The sequence below is a fragment of the Balearica regulorum genome, chromosome 2 (genome assembly GCF_011004875.1).
Source record: "Balearica regulorum gibbericeps isolate bBalReg1 chromosome 2, bBalReg1.pri, whole genome shotgun sequence".
Taxonomy (NCBI): Eukaryota; Metazoa; Chordata; class Aves; order Gruiformes; family Gruidae; genus Balearica; species Balearica regulorum.
Window position 1 is genome coordinate 119,082,647 of NC_046185.1, and position 21,175 is coordinate 119,103,821.

A 21,175-nucleotide genomic window follows, 5' to 3' on the forward strand; every position below is an offset into this window, starting at 1 on the left:
ACGTTCATTCTTAGTTTGAAAGTATTTCTTCTGCTATACTCTGCTACATTTCGCAAAATGGTAACACGCACCCAGAAGTTAAAAGTTGCATTGAAAATTAATAAAAAAGTAGTCATAGAATATTCAATTCTGAAGTGTTATTTTTGATAGGGAACAGTAAATGAAATTTTTAAAATGGTGTAGTCTGTGAAAAAAATGGAATATTGTCAGAAATAAAAAGAAAAATACATTCAACTTAAAATATTAACAGCCTCACTTGAAACACAAATTGAAGATATTTAATGCAAATTTAGACTAGCAAATTTTTTTATTTTATTTTTTTAACAAACACTGAATTTGGACCAGAGAGACCATGTCAGCCTGCAAACTTCAGATCTGCAGCTAACGTCACCCATTTCTACCAGGTCAGCCCTTTAAGCTCTGTTTCAAAGAGCAGTGCTGTACTCAAAAACCTGCCCGTGTTCCTGCACATTCTTTCGGCAAGGAAACTGCTTTGCATGTAGCTTCATGTAGCTTCCATGTTCCAGCCTTCCCTTCATTTACAAGTATAAAGGATGGTGATTAAACAACTACAAAGAGATCTGTGTCACATGTGGAATTATATACTCTTCATTAGATTCTCTCAACTTTTAATACACACTTCTCAATACCTGTGTTCTGACATTTAAATGAACAACTGTATTAAGCAAAACACAAAGGGAGTAATTTCACCTCAGATCTAAGCACAACATTCTCCTCTTCAAGGTCCTTGAGTTTCTTTTGAAGAGAATCCAAATGAAAGTAGTTCTGGACAGAGGAGGAAGATTCATTCCTCTTCAGCCTTGTAATGAAAACAACAGTTTTAACTCATTTTTACCTGTATTATGGCCAATCTCACAGTCAGAGCCATATGAAATACAGCTTTGTTCACGCTAGTAGTTTGCGCAGCATTATATTTGCAGTAATTTTTAAAAAAGAACTTTTATTTGTTTATTATTCCCCACACTTCCTACGGAAAATTAGTTATTCAGCCAAGGCTATGAGAAAGGAAACCACATTACTACAGGGAGCAACCCAATAGCTTCCTGGTTAATGCCGCACATGCTTCATCAGAATGCAGCAATAACTTTGGAAGCAAGGGCAGACAGCTCCTCAGAGCCTGCGATGCTATTTAGCCAGCTAATTGCCTGGAACCCACGCTATAAGCCATGCTTTATTTCCTTCCCTCTGCTTAGAATATTTCACAACGCCCTCAGGTCCTTCAAGCGCAAAGGTCACACTCGTAGCACGCTCTAGCACACCGTGCAAAGGTATGTGGTCTAGTGGGGTACCATAAGCTGGACCTACATCTGCCTCTCCACTACAGTGACCTAGTTCCTGTGAAAGCTACCATGCTGCGTCAGCCACCTCCCTTACATACTTTCCCCTCCCGACTCTTGTTGGTACCACTATAGCCAGCTGGTCCAATGCAAATCCTTCCAGCTGGTGCCATGCACCAAGTTCAGAGTCCCATTTACAGTTTCGACCAATACAGGGATCGTTTTACTACTTTTCAAATCTATCCAATTGTCCAAACTACCCCTGCTTTGTACCAGATAAAGGTTCAATGTTGTAGATCAGTAACTTACGGGGTGGAACAGATGGACTCCGGCTCACTTTCTTCAGCAGCACTGGTATAGAACTGGAGCAGCTCATCTTTCATGGAGAGCTCATGCCGCAACTGAGAAACCTGCACAAAGAAAGAGCTTGCAGATCACTAAGTTACTTTTCTAGGCACATTCTTAAGTAAACCCACTATAAATTAGTTATCCATCCTCCAAGCACCATCTTCAGACTAAATCAAGAGGTCAAGACTGGAAGAGACCAGAACCAAGTCCTTTATTTCTTAGAAAGAATGGAAAGGGTAACCTTTTAAATTAGGCATTAAATGCTTATTTTTAGAAGTTCAAAAATGCAGTTATCCACTGCTATTAGACATGTTTCTCTTTCACCTTAAGATGAGCAATCCTGATTCACTATTGCATTAGTCTCAATTCACATCCACAGAAATAGATATATTACAATGGTATGCAAGAAATTAACGTGGCACAATCAAGCCCAACATCACTTTGTTATCCATTTTATGTGATGACTGTCATCATCTGGCTTGGATACAGACCTTGCAGACCTCCGATACAGACATTTCTTCCTCTCCAAGAGACTTTAGATAAAATTACTAAAGTGGTTGTGTAGTAAGGTTACATTTGGGACTCATTTGCCTATCGAGCTGCAGAACACCACCCCACAGTGACAGGTTGCCATTCTGAGGTTGCTGCAACAGTGGAGGCTGCAGTCAGTTTCTGGGTGTAATTTGGGCTTCTGATGACTCTGAAACATGACTCTAATAAAGTAGTATGTGGGACTCCCGTACTCAGTACGTACGTATCAAAAAGGAACAAAACATCAAAATTGGGTGGTTAAGATACCCTGCAATCGTGACCTCCACAAACTTAACCTTGGTTACTTCATATTGTGTTTTGCAAAAAAAATAGTTATAGCATAGCTGATCAGACGGATCTGTTCCCTTCCACTTGCACTGCAAGACTTGGTTCTCAGTTTTCACTGTCCAATGCAGAAATTGCAGAGCACATTTGTTTTTATTAGACTTCTTTTTGTATTGTAGGCACATTTATCAGATGTGCCAAGGCACCGAGTCCTCCTTAGACATTGATTCTAAAATGCAAGGGGGAGGCGGGGGAACCCAATAAACCACATTTCAGAAAAACATGAAACAAAATCCATGTATTCATTTTGGAAGTTCACTTTCCCCATTTCGGGAAGAGCTAAAAAGCTGAGCCAAAAATAACAATTTACTTCCCTCCAGCACATTATGGTTTAGCCTCTTTAAGTAGTAAGGATTCAGATACTGACAGTGGGCAGGCACTAGATGATCTCTAGCTTTTGCTACACTTTTTTCTCTACGAATTAAAAAGACAAGATACTATTTTTATTGTCATTTCCAAGCATTCCAATTCTCCAAAGGAGGGCGAACAGCCAGAAAGGGTGACCTTTTATGGAAATAGGACCAGAAGGAATGGACACATGCTGAAACATAGGAGATTCCTCCTGAACATCAGGAACAACTTTTTTATTGTGAGGGTGACCAAGCACTGGCACAGGCTACCCAGAGAGGTTGTGGAGTGTCCATCTTTGGAGACGTTCAAACACTGTCTGGACATGGTCCTGGGCAACTGGCTGTAGGTGGCCCTGCTTGAGCAGTGGGGTTCAGACAAGATGATCTCCAGACCTCACTTCTAACCTCAACCGTGCAGTGAAATCTGGAAAAAAAACCCTCACTGCAGTAACTTCCAGCAACAGTTCCCTTTGGCGTAGCATTTTGTGGTGTTGACCTTGGCGAGCAACTAAGTACCTACAAGCTGAGCACATACTCTGCACCCATGACCCCCCCAGGATGGAAGAGAGAATCAGAAGCGCAAAAGCCAGAAAAACTCATGAGCTGATATAAAGATCATTTAATAAGTAAAGTTGCTTGTGAAAGCAAAGCAAAATAAGGAATTTATTCACTATTTTCTATCGGCAGGCAGATGTTCAGCCACTTTATGGAAAGCAGGGCCTAAGCATGCATAATGGATACTTGTGAAGACAAACACTGTAACCATGAATGTCTCAGCTTCTTCCTCCCTTCCCTGAGTTTTTATTGTTGAACATAACATAAGGTATAGAATATCACTTTGGTCACCTCAAGTCAGCTATCCCAGCTGTGCCCCCTCCCAACATCTTGCGCAGATGGAGGGCAGAGTGGAGTAAGAGAGCACCTCGATGCTGTGCAAGCACTGCTTGGCAGCCAGAACACTGGTTGTTATCAACGTTGTTTTAGTCACAAATCCAAAACACAGCACCATACAGGCTGCCATAAAGAATATTAACTCCAACCCAGCCAGACCCAGTCCATGTTTTTACATTGCAAAACACAGGATTTGTTTTACGAACATAAAGGGACGTCTTCTATGTTTTCAGAAGCCCCTGCAAAGCGTACCCTTCGGAGCATCACTACCACACTAACCCTGCACAACGTATCATTACCAAGCAATAGGGACTGAGCCCTTGTCCTGCAGTCCCTATTGCCCACAAGGGACAAGGCCCATGAGCTGTGACCATGCTTGCTTCCAAAAACTTCATCTGTTCAGGCTTTCGATTCACTTCATTGCCCTAAAAGCACCACTCAGCTTCAGAACAATGTCATGAAATAGCTGCACCTATTTCAGAGATAATTTAAGTTAGAAGACAAAAGGATCCTCACATAGAGCACAACAGTTCAGAGACATGGGACCTAGCTTGCAGGAACAGTCCTTACTGAATTATGAACAACTATTTAAAGAGTCCAGATGATTGTCTCCCTGACTGCCAGCAGCTAAATGCTTAACAGGTTGGAACTACTGACTTAAAATGAACACATTCAGTTACACCGTATGTAAATAACATCCATGCAAGTACCAAGCCAAAAAGCATTTCAATCTTTCCAACGTTACTTTCTACTGTAATAGACCAAAACCAATGTTCCATTTTTAAACCACCATTCCAGACTATAATTCAGCTTTTCCTTTCCTCTCACTTTACAGAGAACAAAGTCAAATCTGTAAAAGACTTTAAAAACCAGCTATCATCACAACACAAACTCTGATATGTGACCTGGAACTAGGACAACAGGACTAGAGGGCTGCGTTACTCAGATGTTACCACAGGTTTGAGGTGGTGTTATGTGAGGACTGACACTGCGTTTGAAGCGCTGCCTTTTTAGCTTCAGAAACATATGATAAAATCTGAAGAGGAAAAAGAAGCATAAACTGGGAAATTTAGAAAGATTAGGAGAAGCTAAAACCTAATTAACCTACTCCATGCGAAACACAGTTCACATTGAGACAGTTTACGTTGCTTTGATACCGAGCTCTAATTTCAAAGGAGACAATATTAAATTGTAGATAGCAGCATCTCAGCAAAAAGGGACGCATCTTGAGATTGGAGCTGCAGCATTCTTACTGAACGTGGCAATACAACAGCCCGTAGACACACTGTAGCTGGGAACTACACTTCTGCTGCTGAAAAGGTGGACACCCATCTCTAACCAAACCAATTTACAATTAAGAAAGTTTTCTCAATATAACACTTCTGCTTTCATAGAATGGTTTGGGTTGGAAGGGACCTTAAAGATCATCTAGTTCCAACCCCTCTGCTGTGGGCAGGGACACCCTCCACTAGACCACGTTGCCCAAAGCCTCATCCATATATAATTCTGAAACAGTAAACTGAGACTGAAGTACTTGCTTCAGTGCACTCACCTTTTGTTCTCTAGTACTCTACAGGAAAAGTCTCAGTTCCATCAGTTTTTATTGTACGTGACCACAGCCCCTTTGTAAACCTAAGCAGCACCTGACAATACAAACTCAAAAGACAAACCCAAGAATCTAACGTATTTTGCACATGTCTATATTACTTTCACACATACCTATGAATGTGGCGTGTTACAAAGGCACAGGAAAAACTTGAGCTACTTAATGGGATGGTCAGAAGGTTTTGTCATGGCAAGTTTGGTAGGTCAGAGAGACATAAAGCTAAATTATTCATGCCATGATACTTATAGCAAGAAAACCTTAACATTATACCACACACCAGAAAAAAAACCTTCTCTGTATATTACAGAAACCACAGATCCCCCAAAGCATTTTTAGACAGTTTTTGCAGAATTTAAAAGTACCAATTCAATTATCTTCTCTTATCCCTTGTCCTTAGAGACAGTTGTCTTAGTTACCATTCTATTCAAATAATCACAATTCAGCATTAATGGAAGATCTGAAACCTACTAAAGAAAGATTTTCAACATACTAAAGTGCCATGACTTTAAAGCCTGATGAGCTCTGCCTCAAAAGCATCCATTTCTGAGGAGTCAAAATGACAGTATGAAAGATAGGTGTTGATAGAACATATGGCCCAACATATCAAGCCACCTGGTAAGAAATTTATTTTTGGTGGCCCTTTTCCTAATGCTACCCCTGAGTCCCTCTAGATAAAAACAGACCTGGCAGAGGCAGCCCATCCCTGTCCCCCACCTTCCTCAATCAAGTCTTCCATGCTGGATGTATGGTATGAATGCGCTGCACTGCCCAGTCAGCAGGCACACGCCTAGTAAATGCCATATCGACCAATGCACAAATAAATTGGTCTGCCACATGACGGGACTTGGGCAAAGAGTGGAGCAGCACTCCTCTGGGACATAACAAAACTAGTTTTCCTTGCCAAAAAAAGGTAGGCCACACCAAAGGACATTATTTCTATGTGTGTGCTCTACCACCATTTGTCAAACAACTGGGATCCCTCCATCCATGGTTTATTCATCAACCCATCTTGGAGATAATTCAACACCTCACACCCCTGAGCAGTTTTACTAACAGGTTTTTTTAAAGCTTTTAATCCACCGTGGTTCATTGTTCTCTACATATGGATGAGATTCACAAACCAAGGTCACGGTCCCAGAATAGGAGAAACATTTGTCTCCAGCTCAGTAAGTCTGCAGTTCAGTGACACTTGCAGTACAAGGAGCTCTTTTAAAGCATCCTGTACAGTTCCATCTAAGATACATCCATCAAGAATCTGCCAGTACCTCTAGCATCCAGCTCCCCACTCAGAGGAATACAGTAAGAAATAGCAACCATATAAATACTTGATTAAAAATTCAATGGTATGTGGAAGACACAAAGTATTACCTGAAACAATGTTTCAGGTATCACACCAATTCAGAATACACATGTACCATCATACTATATTCTAAATGTGCTCAAATGCCTGAAACATCATTACTGCAGCCAAAGTCAGACAAATGTGTGAACTGCAGCAGGCTACCGACCCATGCTTCAACAGATTCTAGTGGAGGGTGTCCCTGCCCACAGCAGGGGGTTGGTACTAGATGATCTTTAAGGTCCCTTCCAACCCAAACCATTCTATGATTCTACCGCAGTTCCCTGGAAAGAGATACAGCAAAAATCACAAAAAGCTGTAAGATCTTAGTAATCTAGACAGAAGGTAGCAAGTCTCGGCCTATGTAGCAAGTCTCAGCATATAACCGTTTGCTTCCCAACATAACCCAATGCTTCTTAACATCGACAAGTTCATATATACAGAGCATATTGAATAAAAATTACCAATCACTAAAATATATCCTGACCCACCTGAATAATGGAAGCTTAACCCAAGTCTACGAAGTTGGCTCAGCTTGGAAAAGGCAGAATGCACATGATCTCAGTGAGTATGCACTCCTGAAATCTCCATAAATACAAAGAAAGATTTACCTTTTTTGTGATAACTATATTACATTCAGTTTGAGAAGCAAAGGGAAGCACTCCCAGCATTAAAATGCTATGTTCTAAGAGCCAAAATTCAACTCAGGTATGAATAGAGAAGCATTTGGGGAAAAGCAATTAAACATTAGTTGGCAAGGAAGAAACAAGTGAGGACTGAGAAAGATTCAGGGGAGAAACAAGAAGAAAGAGCTGCACACAAAGGGAGGTAGGAAAAGAAAGAGTGATGAGTGAGATAAATCAAAACAGAGAGGAATTATGCATAAAGCAGGGGAACAAAGACAAAACAGGTAGAAGAAAACAGCAAGTATAGCGACTCAAAACTAAGAGAGCAGCTGGTTTCAGAGGAAAATGGTATCTAGGGCAGAGCAAAATTTAATGGCTTGAGGTTTGTTTTTGTTTTTTTTCCTCAAATCACCTGATTTGAGCCAACAGGTCAAAGTACTTTTTAGTCACATTTCTAAAAGTGTACAGGCTATAAAAATGGCTGACCAAACTGCTGCAGCACAGATTGATCTGCTATGGACAGGATGCCCAAGAAAATTAAGTACGGACAAGGTGAAGCTAGAAGGAAAATTTTCCCCGTCACCGCAGATACTGCCGTCCAGGGGAAAAATCTCACCTCTTCCCTGATGTGTTCTACTTGCTCCTCCAGGAACTCATTTCTTTCTGTCAGTGATTTATTCTTCTTTAACAGCGACTGGCCAATCCGAGCAGCTAATTCTAAGTCCCGTTCTTTCTGTAAAGCATTAAGAAAAGAAAGCTAATTCATCAAAGGTTCAGAGGGAGGGTAAAATTGTTATGAAAGGGAAAGAACAAGTACTTGAACAATAAAAAAAATACTTCTTCCTTATGTGAGGATTTGTTTTATTTTTTTGCTAGTTTTCTTCTTCTATTCCTGCTTACGTTACACTCACATTATTCAGAAAAGACTGACCCACACAAAGTTACTGAACCACAAACATGAAAGCACAGCTTCAAGGTCTAATGTAAAACAACGTAAGTGAAACCGGATCTGGTTCTCTATTACAGCATTGTTTGAGAAACTACTGAGGGAAACTACTCCATCACCTTGTTACACCATCTGCAGAATGCAATCACAGAGCTTTAGAGGTTACATTTTAAAGAATTTTAAAGCAGCACAGTAAAAATAGCAAAGAACTTTGGCATTTCAAAGCATTCTTCAGTTTCCACTTGCTCCACCTTGAAATAAAAGGCAGTAAGCTGTGCAGCAGCAGAAGCCAATTCTACCACAATTAATATTCAGCTCCTATCTTCTTCATGTACATATATCCATTAGTGCTTTCGTATAAAAACAAGTCATATCCCTTTCCTTTTTGCAGATGCCCAAATCTACATTAAGTGGTTACTCCCACGCAATGCCTGCCCCGTTCTTCCTCCATGTGCACAGAATTGGAAATAACTGATCTAGACACTTCACTACACGTATCAATAAAAACGAGAAGCTGATCCTGTTGATAACATGTACCTATACATGTATCAGCTTCTACAAAGCTGAGACATGGGGTTGTAATCCACCTAGGAGAGCATGACAAACTACATAAGACTTCGCACTGTTCATTAAGCATTTCTACTTCTCATTTTCTTATTCAATTACCAGATCTTTAAAATAGCAGGAAAATGGTGCTAAGGTTAACTCCCCACGTATCTTTAGTTCACACCATTTGAGGAAGAGTTTTTCCCCCACCACTGAAAATACTGTTTGAGGATTACTCACCACCTCAACAACCACACAGATTTTATGACTAAAAGCTACCTTATGTCATGTATACATTAATGACAAAGCCTACAAAACCCACAGCTACTGATCACATGGATTTGAAGTCAATGACTTTGAATGAAGAGGCTTTCATAGTGTGTGTGTGGGGGGAAATAAAGGAAGTTACATAATAATCAGTAAATAAAAAGACAGGTTATTGATCACTGCTGTATCTACCAATAGCATTTTCCAAATGGTGGCTGAAGGTCAGGCTTATATTTGCATTGAAAGCTACTGGCATTATCTAGCCATAAAATCTTTATATAATCTTATGTACAATCTTTCCGAACAATAGGTCCCACAAAGTTATCCAAAAAACAACTGGCTTACGTATTGAGCCAATTTACTGTTCAGTAATTTGGCTCTCTTCATAAATGCAAAGTGGAAAAAATATATTGCTGCAGCTTTGACTCTACAAATGAAGAGTTATCTAGCAGCAAGGTTTCTAACCTCAAAGGTGTGGAACATAAGTGTGTTTTGAGGCTCTTTAACCTCCCTAGACTTCCTACATAGTTTTTAGCAATTCAGTTCTCTTACAGTGATAAGGAACTGATTTATTACAGCAACATATAAGAAAGTACTGACGCCAGACACATTTACACTATTATTAGAAAGGTATGAGAAAGCAGGTTTCACAGAGGAATATGCTCCTATTCTTACCACGTACCCAGGCAGGCCTGGTGTCACTCCCTTTACTTAGTTTCAAGGCAATAGGTACAGATTTTCAAAATATCTGCATGCATGCTGTTTTGAGATCTCTTTCCTGTCTCCCTCCCTGCCCAAACATGCTGCACCTTTCACCCTGACAACTTCGTAATAAATTTATTTGAGGCTCACCAACAAGAAGGACAGACAAAGGGTAGCTTTTGGGGTTGTTTTTCACTTGTGTGTGTGAAGGTAGCAGAAGGAGTTACACTTTAACTTCTGCAAACGGATATAATCTCTTGTGATAACCATTATTTGGAGAACAGAGAAAGGAGCTGTAAGTGCATATCTGCCCAGGAATAGAGTGATTTAATCAGAAACGATGGCTAAATAAAAGAGCTCACTGAAAGTATTTGTTTTATTTAAGGTTCACCTATAATATGTTCCCCCGTTTTTCCTTTGCTATCATCCAGATAGGGAAGTACACCAGAAACTTTAAACCATTGGCTCAGCAAGTCCTTCTAGCACTGCTCCCCCGAGTGTGATTTCTGGATCTATAGACATTTGGCTACATGGACTCAGGGGAAGAAACAGTTTGGCAGAATGCTGCATCATTACTAGAAGGAGCCATGGAAACAAAAGCAAGTAAATCTCAGCCAAACAAGACAAAGGGAACAGGATACAAACAAGCAACAGACTGTTACTACAAGCTAATGGATTATTCCAGGATAAGTCTTTTAGGTGAAGCATCAATTTTAACTGATATTTCACAGAAAGTTGTTTAAGACTTCAGCTCAAAGCACAGAATGCAAGACTTTGCACTGAGATCGGATGTATCAAGCGTAGGAGGGAAATGTGAGCATTCCCAGGCTTGCTTCCCTGCAGAATTAGAACAGACCACCCAATATATCTTGGTTAGACTGGCCTCATTTTTGACATTGCTATTGCAATAAGCAAGGAAACAAATATGAAGGATTAAATTACAATTGAATTAGTTCATGGCTGGGTGTAACAGTTTTCACCTAAAGAATTCTTCATAAATATTATTTGGAAAATCATTGCTCAGGCTTACTGCAGAAAAGCAGCTAATTTCAGTCAAACAATTTATGATATTTATTGAACATAAGCATTGTAGCTTGACAACTGCTTTTTGCCATTTCTTGAGTGCCAAGGTTTATAATAATAATTACATAATAATGGTGTAAAAAAAAAATCCCAACCAGCCAACCAAAAGGCAAAGAAAAAAAGGCTTGGAAACAAATGGAGTAATAGATATTTTCTGATTTTGTGTCTATGCACTTCTCTGGAAAACTATTCTCTGAGATAATAATTACGAACACAAGACTATTTGTGAACTTTTATTTTTTTAATTTTAAAAGAGAATAAACCCATCACTAATGATACTATTCACTTTACATGTACTGTAAAAATATGTGTAATTTTAAGATGATTTCCCCACGCCCTCTCTTCGTTATGGCAAATATTTGGCCAAGAGCGAGTTAAATGAAGTTAAATGGCCTCAACTGAAAAATAAGCACAAGTAATGAATTAATACGACTGAGGTAAACAAATGACCTTTACTTAGAAAGACTATTTACCTTACCAACGAGATAATGTGTACATACACTCAGAGCACTTATTCCTCCTCATTCGAGGACAGTCTACCAACAGTCTTTAGTAGTGGTACCATGTAATTTCTGTACTACTTTCTCATACTGTGTATGGGTCCTTAAAGAGATGTAATACTTGCCTCTTCAAGAAGACGTGTAACAGCATCTATGTCATTGTATGTTTTAGTCATCTGGCCCACTCTTTCAGCACATAAAACTGCAAAGAAATAAAACAAAACATTAATCATATTGGCAATACTATTGGGGGAAAATATCTTTTAAAGAGTTTAGGTTTGCATAAGTTTTCATCTCATGTCAACTTTTGGGTAAGGATATCAAAAGCTTAAAAAAATCTCAAAAAAACCAGTCAAAGCTTGAAGTTAAACTGAGAATACAAGCATTTCTCTTTTGTAATGAATATTTGCTTTTGTCAGTGGCAGAACAAACTGTTAAAATGTTAAAACTTTCTTCTCTGAAGAGGAATGTCTTGAGTTTATAAAAAAATAATGAAGAAGTGAAAACAACTGTTCTTAGTTACATAATTAGGATTTTATCATGTCACCTAGTCATTGTATTGCATGTAATAGAATTACTCCATGAATGAGCAACTGCAATAACGTTAAGTAACATCATTCAACATAAAGATACTATGTCATATTAAGTTGATAAGAACTGGTTTCTATGGTATGAGACAGCAAAGTAAATAAAATGCATGCAAAATAAAAAAATGATTCTTATAACACCCAGACCACACCATGGTGGGCACAGTATCACTCAAAGATTTACTTAGACTGGATGAGATTATTAATCACTAAGATGGAATCAGGAATTTTGTTAAACTGAAGAAAGTATGCAAAAGTTTAATTTACCACTATAGGTGATACTTTAAGAAGCTACACTGACTTATCTAGAAGTCTGCAAGTTTTCTAAAAATCCACCAATAATCAGAGGAAACAGCAGCACTTTCTACTCTACCCTTATATTCTTTCCATTTTCAGCTACACCTATTGCTTAAACCCTGTAATTCTGGAAAAAAGGGATTGTTAATGTAGTTGAGTTGATCATATGGACTATTGGTTATCAGGCTGCTGTAGTGCAAATTGTCCTTCAGGGGATTTACCCTTGACAATGTCAGTTAAAGCTCAGTCTGACAGATTGCCAAATGTTGCTCTAGCATGCATTAAGGAGGAGGCGGGAGGGTGAGGGGAGAAAGATAAGGCCTAATCAGATTTAAATTAAAAAAAAAAAAGTGTAGTCACCCTAAGGAAATGACACTACCCAATTTAGAAATATACAATCAATATACAGTTGATCACCACTAAGGCACATTAATAATATATCAGACACATCAGTACTCTAGGTATCTGTTGAAATGTTGGAGGGTTCCACGTAAGCATTAGAAAGCTGCTTGAACTACAGCAAGAAGTACAATTGTTTCTGTTTATTTTCTTGTTTCTCAAATTCTATTTGAGGATCAAATCCTAAAAACATTTACAATATTTAGTGACATCTGTAGTGCCAGTGAACTCCAAAGAATGCCATTCAAAAGTATTCAAAAGATAATTACACTTATCTAAATAATTAAGCCTGAAAGTGGTAACAGTAAAAAGTTCATGCTTCTAAGTAGTAATTTGACAAAAATTACATAACCATATAAAGAATAACTATACCACTGCACAAGCAAAAAAATAGTGCATCTGTAAAATACAAGCTATATTAGTCAAAAGCAGACTAATCAGGATTCCACAGGAAAAAAAAAAATTAAGTACCTTGCAGAGAACATCAGGTATAGTAAACAAAGGGGCTAAATAGAAGATTTCCATAAAAGCTTCATATAATGACAGAAGACTATTCACAATTAAAAAAAATATTAACATTGCCATAAACCCAACTTTTTTAAACATAAGTTCATAACTCATGCAATAAAATGTCTGTCAGAAACCCTGACACCAGCAGTTTATTTTCCAAATCAACTGTACACTAAATAGTTCCCTTGGTTACAACATTGCCTCGCTACTTTAAAATACATTTGAGATTGTCATTAGGAAGCTCATTTTAACTCCGTACTTCGCACTAATAATCACCAGTGATTATGACTACAGCAACCTCACGCCATCCTAATTCAGGTGAATGTATAACCTTCCTAACAGCCAAGCTGATAAAAGGCCAGTGCTCCCACAGACAGAATAATGTCACTCAGCTGGGAGAAAGAGTGATAAAGGTTGATTTAGCTATTCCTTCAGAACCAGCCATTTAATCTTTAACATGGCAGGGTAACAACACAGCCATACAACAACAGACTTATTACTAGCAAAGAAATAGCGACCTGGTCACCAATAGCTTTTATATCTCAAAATTTCCATCACGCTTCTGCTGGGCACTGCTAAAACAGATGTCTTCACACACTGCTCTGCCAATGGGGAAGGGTTTCAAAGCAGAAATGATCTCTTATGCATCCTCTTTAACATCCAAGTGGAAACAAACTTCAACAGGCTGCATAGAATGAAATGCCTCCTCCAGTCAACCACCTCCTATTGGCACTCAACACGCAGCACAGCAGAAGCACAGAGCTACTACCTAATGAAAGGTTTTCCTTTTGGAAGGAGGGCAAACTTGCAACAAGGTGTTGCTCTCCAACCCTGAGAAACCAAGGCTTGCGGGGAAGAGAAGGTGAAAAGTGAGGGGAGAGAAAGCAATTCAGAAGCAGCATTTAAAACACTCAAAATAATGTCTAAGTATGTAGTTAGCCTCCACAGATTACAAGATAACATTTGGCCAACTGCTAGTACAGTGATTTTGACTTCCTTGGTGTCCAAAAAGACTACCAAAGGAAAAAGACACACTATCCTGAATAATAATTTTGAGCTCTGATCATGATTTGGGGGACACACACAAGGGACAGGGATGAATGATCAAACCAAACCCCACAAACTCCACAACTCTAATGGATTCTGTACAGCAGGTTTCTAGCCTGCTGGAGTTTCTGATGAATACGAGAGCCTGGTAATACTAGCATAAAGATAAAACAAGAGTAAATGAAGGACAACACTGTGTAATGCAAAACCTACAGTGCCAATTTACTGACCTCTTTTTTGCTCACTTGCAAATGAGTAGTCCTTTTGCTTGAGGGTGATAGGAAGCACAGTGTCTAAATGCATGGATCCATGCAAACATCCAAATCAAATACACTTTACACCTCTCAGTTTATGGAGAAGGCTGTTAGACAATAAATAAATAATAATTTTTAAAAATGTCTACAGCAAGTGGAAGGACCATAGAATTCCAGAAACAGAGTTAGAAAATGTGTTTTGGTAACTGCTTTGAAACGAATGTCACAGATCCAAAACAGGAAACAAAACACAGAGAAAGCTTTTATCACATTATTTTCACGACTGCATTAAATACATGCTTTGAGGACGTATTTGCAAATATGTTCGAAATATTTGTTTGGGGTTTGTTGGGTTTTTTTTAAAGCCAAACACACAAAGGCATAAACACTACACAGATCAAGTATTTCCTCTGCCTTAAAGTACCTAGCACCATTTTCACACCCTCTTAAAGCCTGCAAATGTCTGGGTACCCACGTTCCTGTGTTTCGCAAAGTGAGTACAGCTGAAAGGACGTACTCTGCATTTATTTATCATCATCTATTTCATGCAGCATCTGACTGGAAGCTTCTTTCAGGCTCTTAGCTCCACAGTTACTAAAGCACTTATTCCCAATCTGAAGATGCTCAGGGAGAAGGGAGGAAAGTATGTACCTTCCTGGATTGCTCCCTGAAAGTCACACAGCCATCTAGCATGCTGCTTAGAGGAAAAGTGTGTTTCCAGGAACAGGAAAACAGCCACAGAAGGGAAGCAGTGCAAGAATACCATTACCGGGAGCTACTGCAATGATCCAACATCCACCAAACCAGGGATTCAGGTGGAAGAAAAAAAAAAAAAAAAAGGAGAAAAAAAATCATAGGAGCTAGCAGTCAGAGGTGTCCTCAGCCGCTGCATCCCTCCTCAAGGCACACTCCCTCTTTGTTCTTCAGACCTGTCAATCAGGGACAAATTAAAGAACTAAAAGAGAGCAGTCATGGCTGAAGAGGCAATCCCAGCTCCCACTGCTCCTCTTCCCATTTATTTCCAACTACTGTGAAACAGAAGGGGGATAAGAAGTTATGTTAAAGTTTCACTTTTTGGGCAGATAATACTGACCTGTGTAATTACAGTCTAACAGGGAAGGCCCTAGTGCATGGGGATTTCCCTACTACCAAAATTTATTTCCTCAGAAACTACATCAGGATAAGGGAATACCATGCATGGAGCATAGATCTCTGACAGTTTTAATACTGATGCTTCCTATTGGCCAGGTGGCAGCAGGGGATAAGCTTACTGGTGTTTTTCGTAACAGCTCCCTACCCAGAGCCTTTAACTATGGCAAGCCCTACTGTATTCTTGATCAGCCATGAGAAGCCCTGCCTCACAAACAGCTTCTGTCTTCCCCCTCCTCTGCTCGGAGCTCTCCCCAAACACTGAAGTTTGGCAAGTTCATTGCATCCTAAGTGTTGTGCATCGAGACATATGGAACAGACACAGCAGCACTGACTGACCAGCCCCGCTCTCCTCACCGCTGGATACCACTTGGCAAACGTTAGCCATCAGAGACCCTGGCAGACTTGGACTCCTCAGAGCATGTTGGCTTCATTTGTGAAAGGCTATTTTTGCACTCCAAGGATAAAGCACTTGCTCTAGAACTGAAGCTGTGATTTTTAGCCACCGATAGTTATGTTCTGGCACTGGTTACTGCGAGCACTATGTCAACTTGAGCCAAATGCATGAGGAATTCTGAAATTGTGCCATATTACTTATATCCCTTGTCAAATAAACTCAGGAAAGTTATACCTAAAATGTGCCATCAGCTCTTACTAGAAAGATTTTACATGCTTAACGGTAACATGGTAGGTCCTCCTCCACTGAAGAGGAGTTTTTGGCAGCCCTGGCTAAACTGGGTCAATGGCTTCAGGCTTGCTGTTGCCAGTCATGTTTGAGACTGCCCTGAGAGAACGTGTTCATCTGAACAGCTTAAAAATTTTAAGAGACTACTGTGACAGGAGCTTGAAAAACGTGCTTCCGAGACACGACTTGCTACAAGTCCCAATTTTAACGTAACCCACCAGCAGTTCCTCCAGCCTGCCTCACTGCCCCCCAAGCAGAGACACGGGCCAGTCCCTCCAGAAGGCAGATGGGGAGCCCGGCGGGTGGCCATGACCCTGGCCAGAGGGACACAGAGTGGCTGGGGTGCGCCAACTGCTCCGCAGCTGTCAAGGCAGGCTGTGGGCGAGCTCCGTGGAGGAGTCGGGAAGAACATGATGTTGTAAGCGGTACACAGTCAGCTAGTACATATTAACACAGTGCAAAATAACTACCCTAAGTTCAATAGACAATGCCAGTAGTGGTGGGTTGTTTTTTTTTTTTTTCTTCTTCGAAGCTGTTTATAGCCTAGCTTACTGTGATTACTGTGGCGTAGTCTGTAAAATAATCCTTCAATATTAAGGTGCAGTTACTGATTCTTCTAGAAGAAGATATTTTATCTTGCCATTTACACTATGGTTTGAAGGGTGTTTGTTTACTGCCATTTCTCTCATGCAGTATTCAAAGAGCTTAGTAAATCCAATATTAAAGCTTCACATAACCTATGCTATTACTTAATCTCAGGTTTGGAAAAAACCTCTGCTGTTATTTCTTTTCTAAAGCTTAATGCACAAACACTCAGGCTGGTAGCCATTTCAAACTATGTTCTCTAAGCAGGGCATGAACTGCAACAAGTTTTCTTGTGGTGAATGAAGAATCAAGTTAAAGGAAATTTCAACAAGAATGTCACACGCTTACTTCTTCTACTAGCCTAAACATAGATCAAATGTGGTAACTTGGAAAACACAGCCACAAAGCAAACCTAAGGAAATATGGAAAAACACCTGGAAAGAACCAAAGGCTCAACCTTATTGCCTCCATGTTTGGGCCCCACAACTTACCATGCATATACCATTTACTGAAACAGCTCAGCATAGCTCTTCTGTTAAAACTTTTCTTACAGGATTTTGGATTACTAGCCACTGAATTACTGTCTTGACATTCTCATCCATCCATTTCTTGTAAAGAAATGTCTGGACTGCAGCCCTTGCAACTAATAAATGGGTGTAGGGCTTGAACCAGGATCTGAACTGTAAATCTTTCCAAAAATCCTGCAATGAAGTTACAAGCCTGTATTAAGAGCCATGCATTGTCAGCTGTCTCCCTCCCTTTAAGTACAGGATCTTTTCCTATTCCAACTCTGGGAGGGATTGGCTGTGCCAAAACTTTTGAGATGGCAGAGAAGATGCCAGAACCCTGTACAGCCTCCATTCTAGTCGATGTCTTTGTAAAACAGGTATTTTAATATAAAACATAAACCAGGTATTTTTCATTTTTTCTACATCAGACCCCCTAGAGTGCCTGAAGTTGAGATTTTAACAGTGATCACGAGACTTTTTTTTAATTAAACTTGGGCTAGATTCTTAGGCTGCATTTACCCAGTACTTTAGATAAGGAGGATTTTTAATCTATTACATTAGTAAACTGAAATAGTAATGAATGGCTGCCATCACAGGTCCCAAACAGGTAACAGTCTTTTCCTGTCCTACGTGCAAAAGCAAGAATCAAAACACAGTCCAGTTTCAGAATTAGCTGACCCAACAAATCACTAACCAAAGAAAACCGACAGGCTGTCCTTTTACAGCTCAGATATTTTTTTTTTAATCAACAAAAACTGAGTAGACACTATCAACAGATATTGTTGCACAAAGTTTCACTGCAGTCAGCTCAAAGATCAGCTCATTAAATGAGGAGTAAATATGTTGCTGTCAGGCAAATTTACAACTCCAAAGCAATGCACTGACTCAAGGACTGTTCTACCTAGACGTTTATGAAGGTGCTTCCCATACTCAAGAGAACTGATTCCGTAACACCGCCAAGCATAAAACTAGTGCTGTGACAGAGGCTCTAGAAACAGGACTGAGGGCAGTCACAGGATCTAGATGTTGAGACAGGGAAAAAACCTCATTATATCAAAGTGACCATGGAAGTAACAGACAAGTAGTGAACATACATTCTGCTCATGGAATAGACCAAACAGTTAAGGAGCCTTAATTACACAATTTTTACCTCTTCCTTTTCAATAACTATAAATGGTTAAAGTGAAGAATATGCTCAAGACTTTCAATTTCTGAAACCATAAATTCATAACCAGATATGGCTAAAATGTTTCTTTTGTTCAGCATGAAAATGCTGGTGCTCCCCCCTGCTTTATTTACAGAATGGATTGACTCATCCCCAAGGGAAATACTATCATTTATAACTGTGTCCACATGCAAAGATACATAGAAATACCATATATCATTTTTGTGCATCTGTATCAGTACTACACTGAGTGTGTAGGTGGCCTGAATGCATAGGTGGAGGAGAGAAGGCATCTTTAAAAGGCATCTCAAATACATACTTAGCTTTTGAGGGGAAGGTACTTTAGAAAGACAGGGCTAAATTTATGCCAGATGGATCTCAACTTTTTTTTTTTTTTCTCTCTTGAAATCAACAAGAACAGCTTCAGACTGTACTTAGATCTGCATGAAAGACAAAGCCAGCAGGAGGAATAAAGAACAGCATAATGTATGTTTCAGCAACCATTTAATCACTAGAAAAAATAGGAATCAAACACAGAACAACCTGGGTTGGCCTCTCTCACTAAGTTTCCTCCCCACCCCAATCTGCAGTTTTAAAGTTTCCTTTTACCAGTATGCTCTCAAGCACCTTTCTATTTTGCACAGACAAACAAGTTGTTTCAGCTTCCTTCCGAGACCCACAACAGGAGAGATGGATGGTTTACTGACTGACTATGAATGAAATCCAGGTGGAATATTTGTTTTAAGGAAGTCTTTACAGGAAATTCCTATGCAACAGAGCACGTTACATCCACTGAGGCTCTGGACACAGGAACTATTTCCCATGAGGTGAATAAGGGCGTAAATTCACAGCAGGTCACACTCTGTGCTAAGTATCTTTCAAAGCATCCTTACACCAGCTTTACAATAGTGTATTTGGAAATACCAGTTCTCTACCACAAAATCACTATTTTGGAGTAAAATTTACAACACACGAAATAATATAAATGGTACATTTAGCTTTTGGTACCTGAAGTCCTGAAAAAAAATTGCCAGACTGGCTGGAAGCAGCCCTTGAAAGGGCTACGTTCTCTACACAGCAGGTGCACAGGAGGATTTTCAATGTACACAGATTCATATTCCCACCCTAACAGGCCAGTTGCCTGCAATACCACAGATGTCTATGATTTCCAAAAAGTATGACAAGATTTTGGGGTCATTGGTTTTGATGAATGGTTTAGTCACAAAACCCACAACTTGGATTATTTCTATCTACATGCTTTCAAGTTCATGGATAAGCACAAAATTGTTGCTCTGTTCTTTTGCTCATTTTTAGAAGTACCTGGGGGGAATGATAACCTAACAGATGCAGTCTCATAACACACATACAAGCTATACATATAAAAAAAGTACTACATTTCCAAAGAACGATCATTTCCCAAATCCAGCTTCATTATATAAAAACGTATTGCACAGCCTACGTCTGTTGATCGTGTATTTCTTCTTTATAGTGTACATAAATTAAGATTCACCCTACTCTTACGGAAGTATTTTCTTCACATTTCATCTGAAAATACTGGCTACACATTAAAAAAAATTACAAAATTTAGTATTTTAAATCACATCATACAAAACCCTTACATGTAAACTACCATAAAAGTTTAAAACCAAAAGGTGCAAAGTACCTTCTTCCAAGATTTCAAGGCTCTGCCTGTTAAATCTGCGTTCTCTCTTATTTTCCTTTTCATAGTCATATTCAAAGCTTTCTTCTTCGTTTACTGACATGGCCGAAGTTATCCCAGATAGACCCAATATGATGCCTTAGTCTCACAGGAGATGGGAAGACATTCCCTCGAAGGCTGTGTTGTTGGGGAGAGCAAAGCAAGGTCTCCACAAAGCAGGATACCATCTTTCCTCACTCACATGCTCAGCCAGAGAGCTCCTGAGCAACTCAGTATTTGTCCTGAGCACAACAGCTTTGTGTTGTACAGATGCTGTGGAGGAGGGAGGAGACCATCTGTCTAATAATTACTAGAAGATTCATGTTGTTCCTCATACCAGTTCTGAGGGAGCCAGGTTTTGCTCAACAGCTCCACTAGCATATTTCAGGCAAAGTAAGTGGGCTGAAAGCCCCCTCCTCGGCACTCCTCACGTCAACAAAGTTCTCTCTCCTCTGCCCCTGCTCCTCCAAGTGAAGTGGTAGCTTCCCACAAGTGCCTCGGCAACACGGAAGTCCGACTCAGCCTCCGACTGTCACACCTGGTGAAGGGTGTGCACCTTCACGGAGTTAAATCACCTCTCAAGTTGCCTAATGCTGCAAATAACAGCTTTCACAGGAATAGTGAACAGCCAAAGCCTGTATGCATGCACACGCTAGTCGCCTCCGGCGGAGAGGTCTTGAAAGTTGCGGCTGTTGGATAGTATGGTCTGAGCAGAGCATCCACCACACGCTAAAAGCACTGTGTGAAGAGCAGGGCTGGGGGGAAGGGAGCAGGTGTTTGGGGCATTTTTTAATTGCTTTCACAAAAAAGATTACGCTTGCATGAAGCATTTAAATGACATATCACATCACCTGTTAAATGCTATCTTTTCTACAGTTATCTTTACTCTTCTGTCCGCTGTGGGAAATTAA

The 21,175-nt window shown here is 39.8% G+C and overlaps 1 protein-coding gene across 11 annotated transcripts in view; it reads right to left on the reverse strand.

The window, feature by feature from the left end:
* The window catches only part of TRAK1 (trafficking kinesin protein 1), a 440,848-nt gene that overhangs the window by 30,179 nt on the left and 389,494 nt on the right, over positions 1–21,175 (reverse strand). For 9 of the 11 annotated variants that reach the window (XM_075745579.1, XM_075745575.1, XM_075745574.1 and 6 more), the window contains 4 exons: positions 11,504–11,580; positions 7,951–8,067; positions 1,608–1,708; positions 712–820 (listed from right to left, as the gene is read on the reverse strand). In XM_075745579.1, coding sequence (XP_075601694.1) covers positions 712–820; positions 1,608–1,708; positions 7,951–8,067; positions 11,504–11,554 — 378 coding nt within the window. In that variant the 5' untranslated portion in view covers positions 11,555–11,580. Of the gene's footprint in view, positions 1–711; positions 821–1,607; positions 1,709–7,950; positions 8,068–11,503; positions 11,581–20,228; positions 20,480–21,175 lie in introns of those variants that run through there. The other 2 variants (XM_075745576.1, XM_075745578.1) reach the window with 2 other exon arrangements.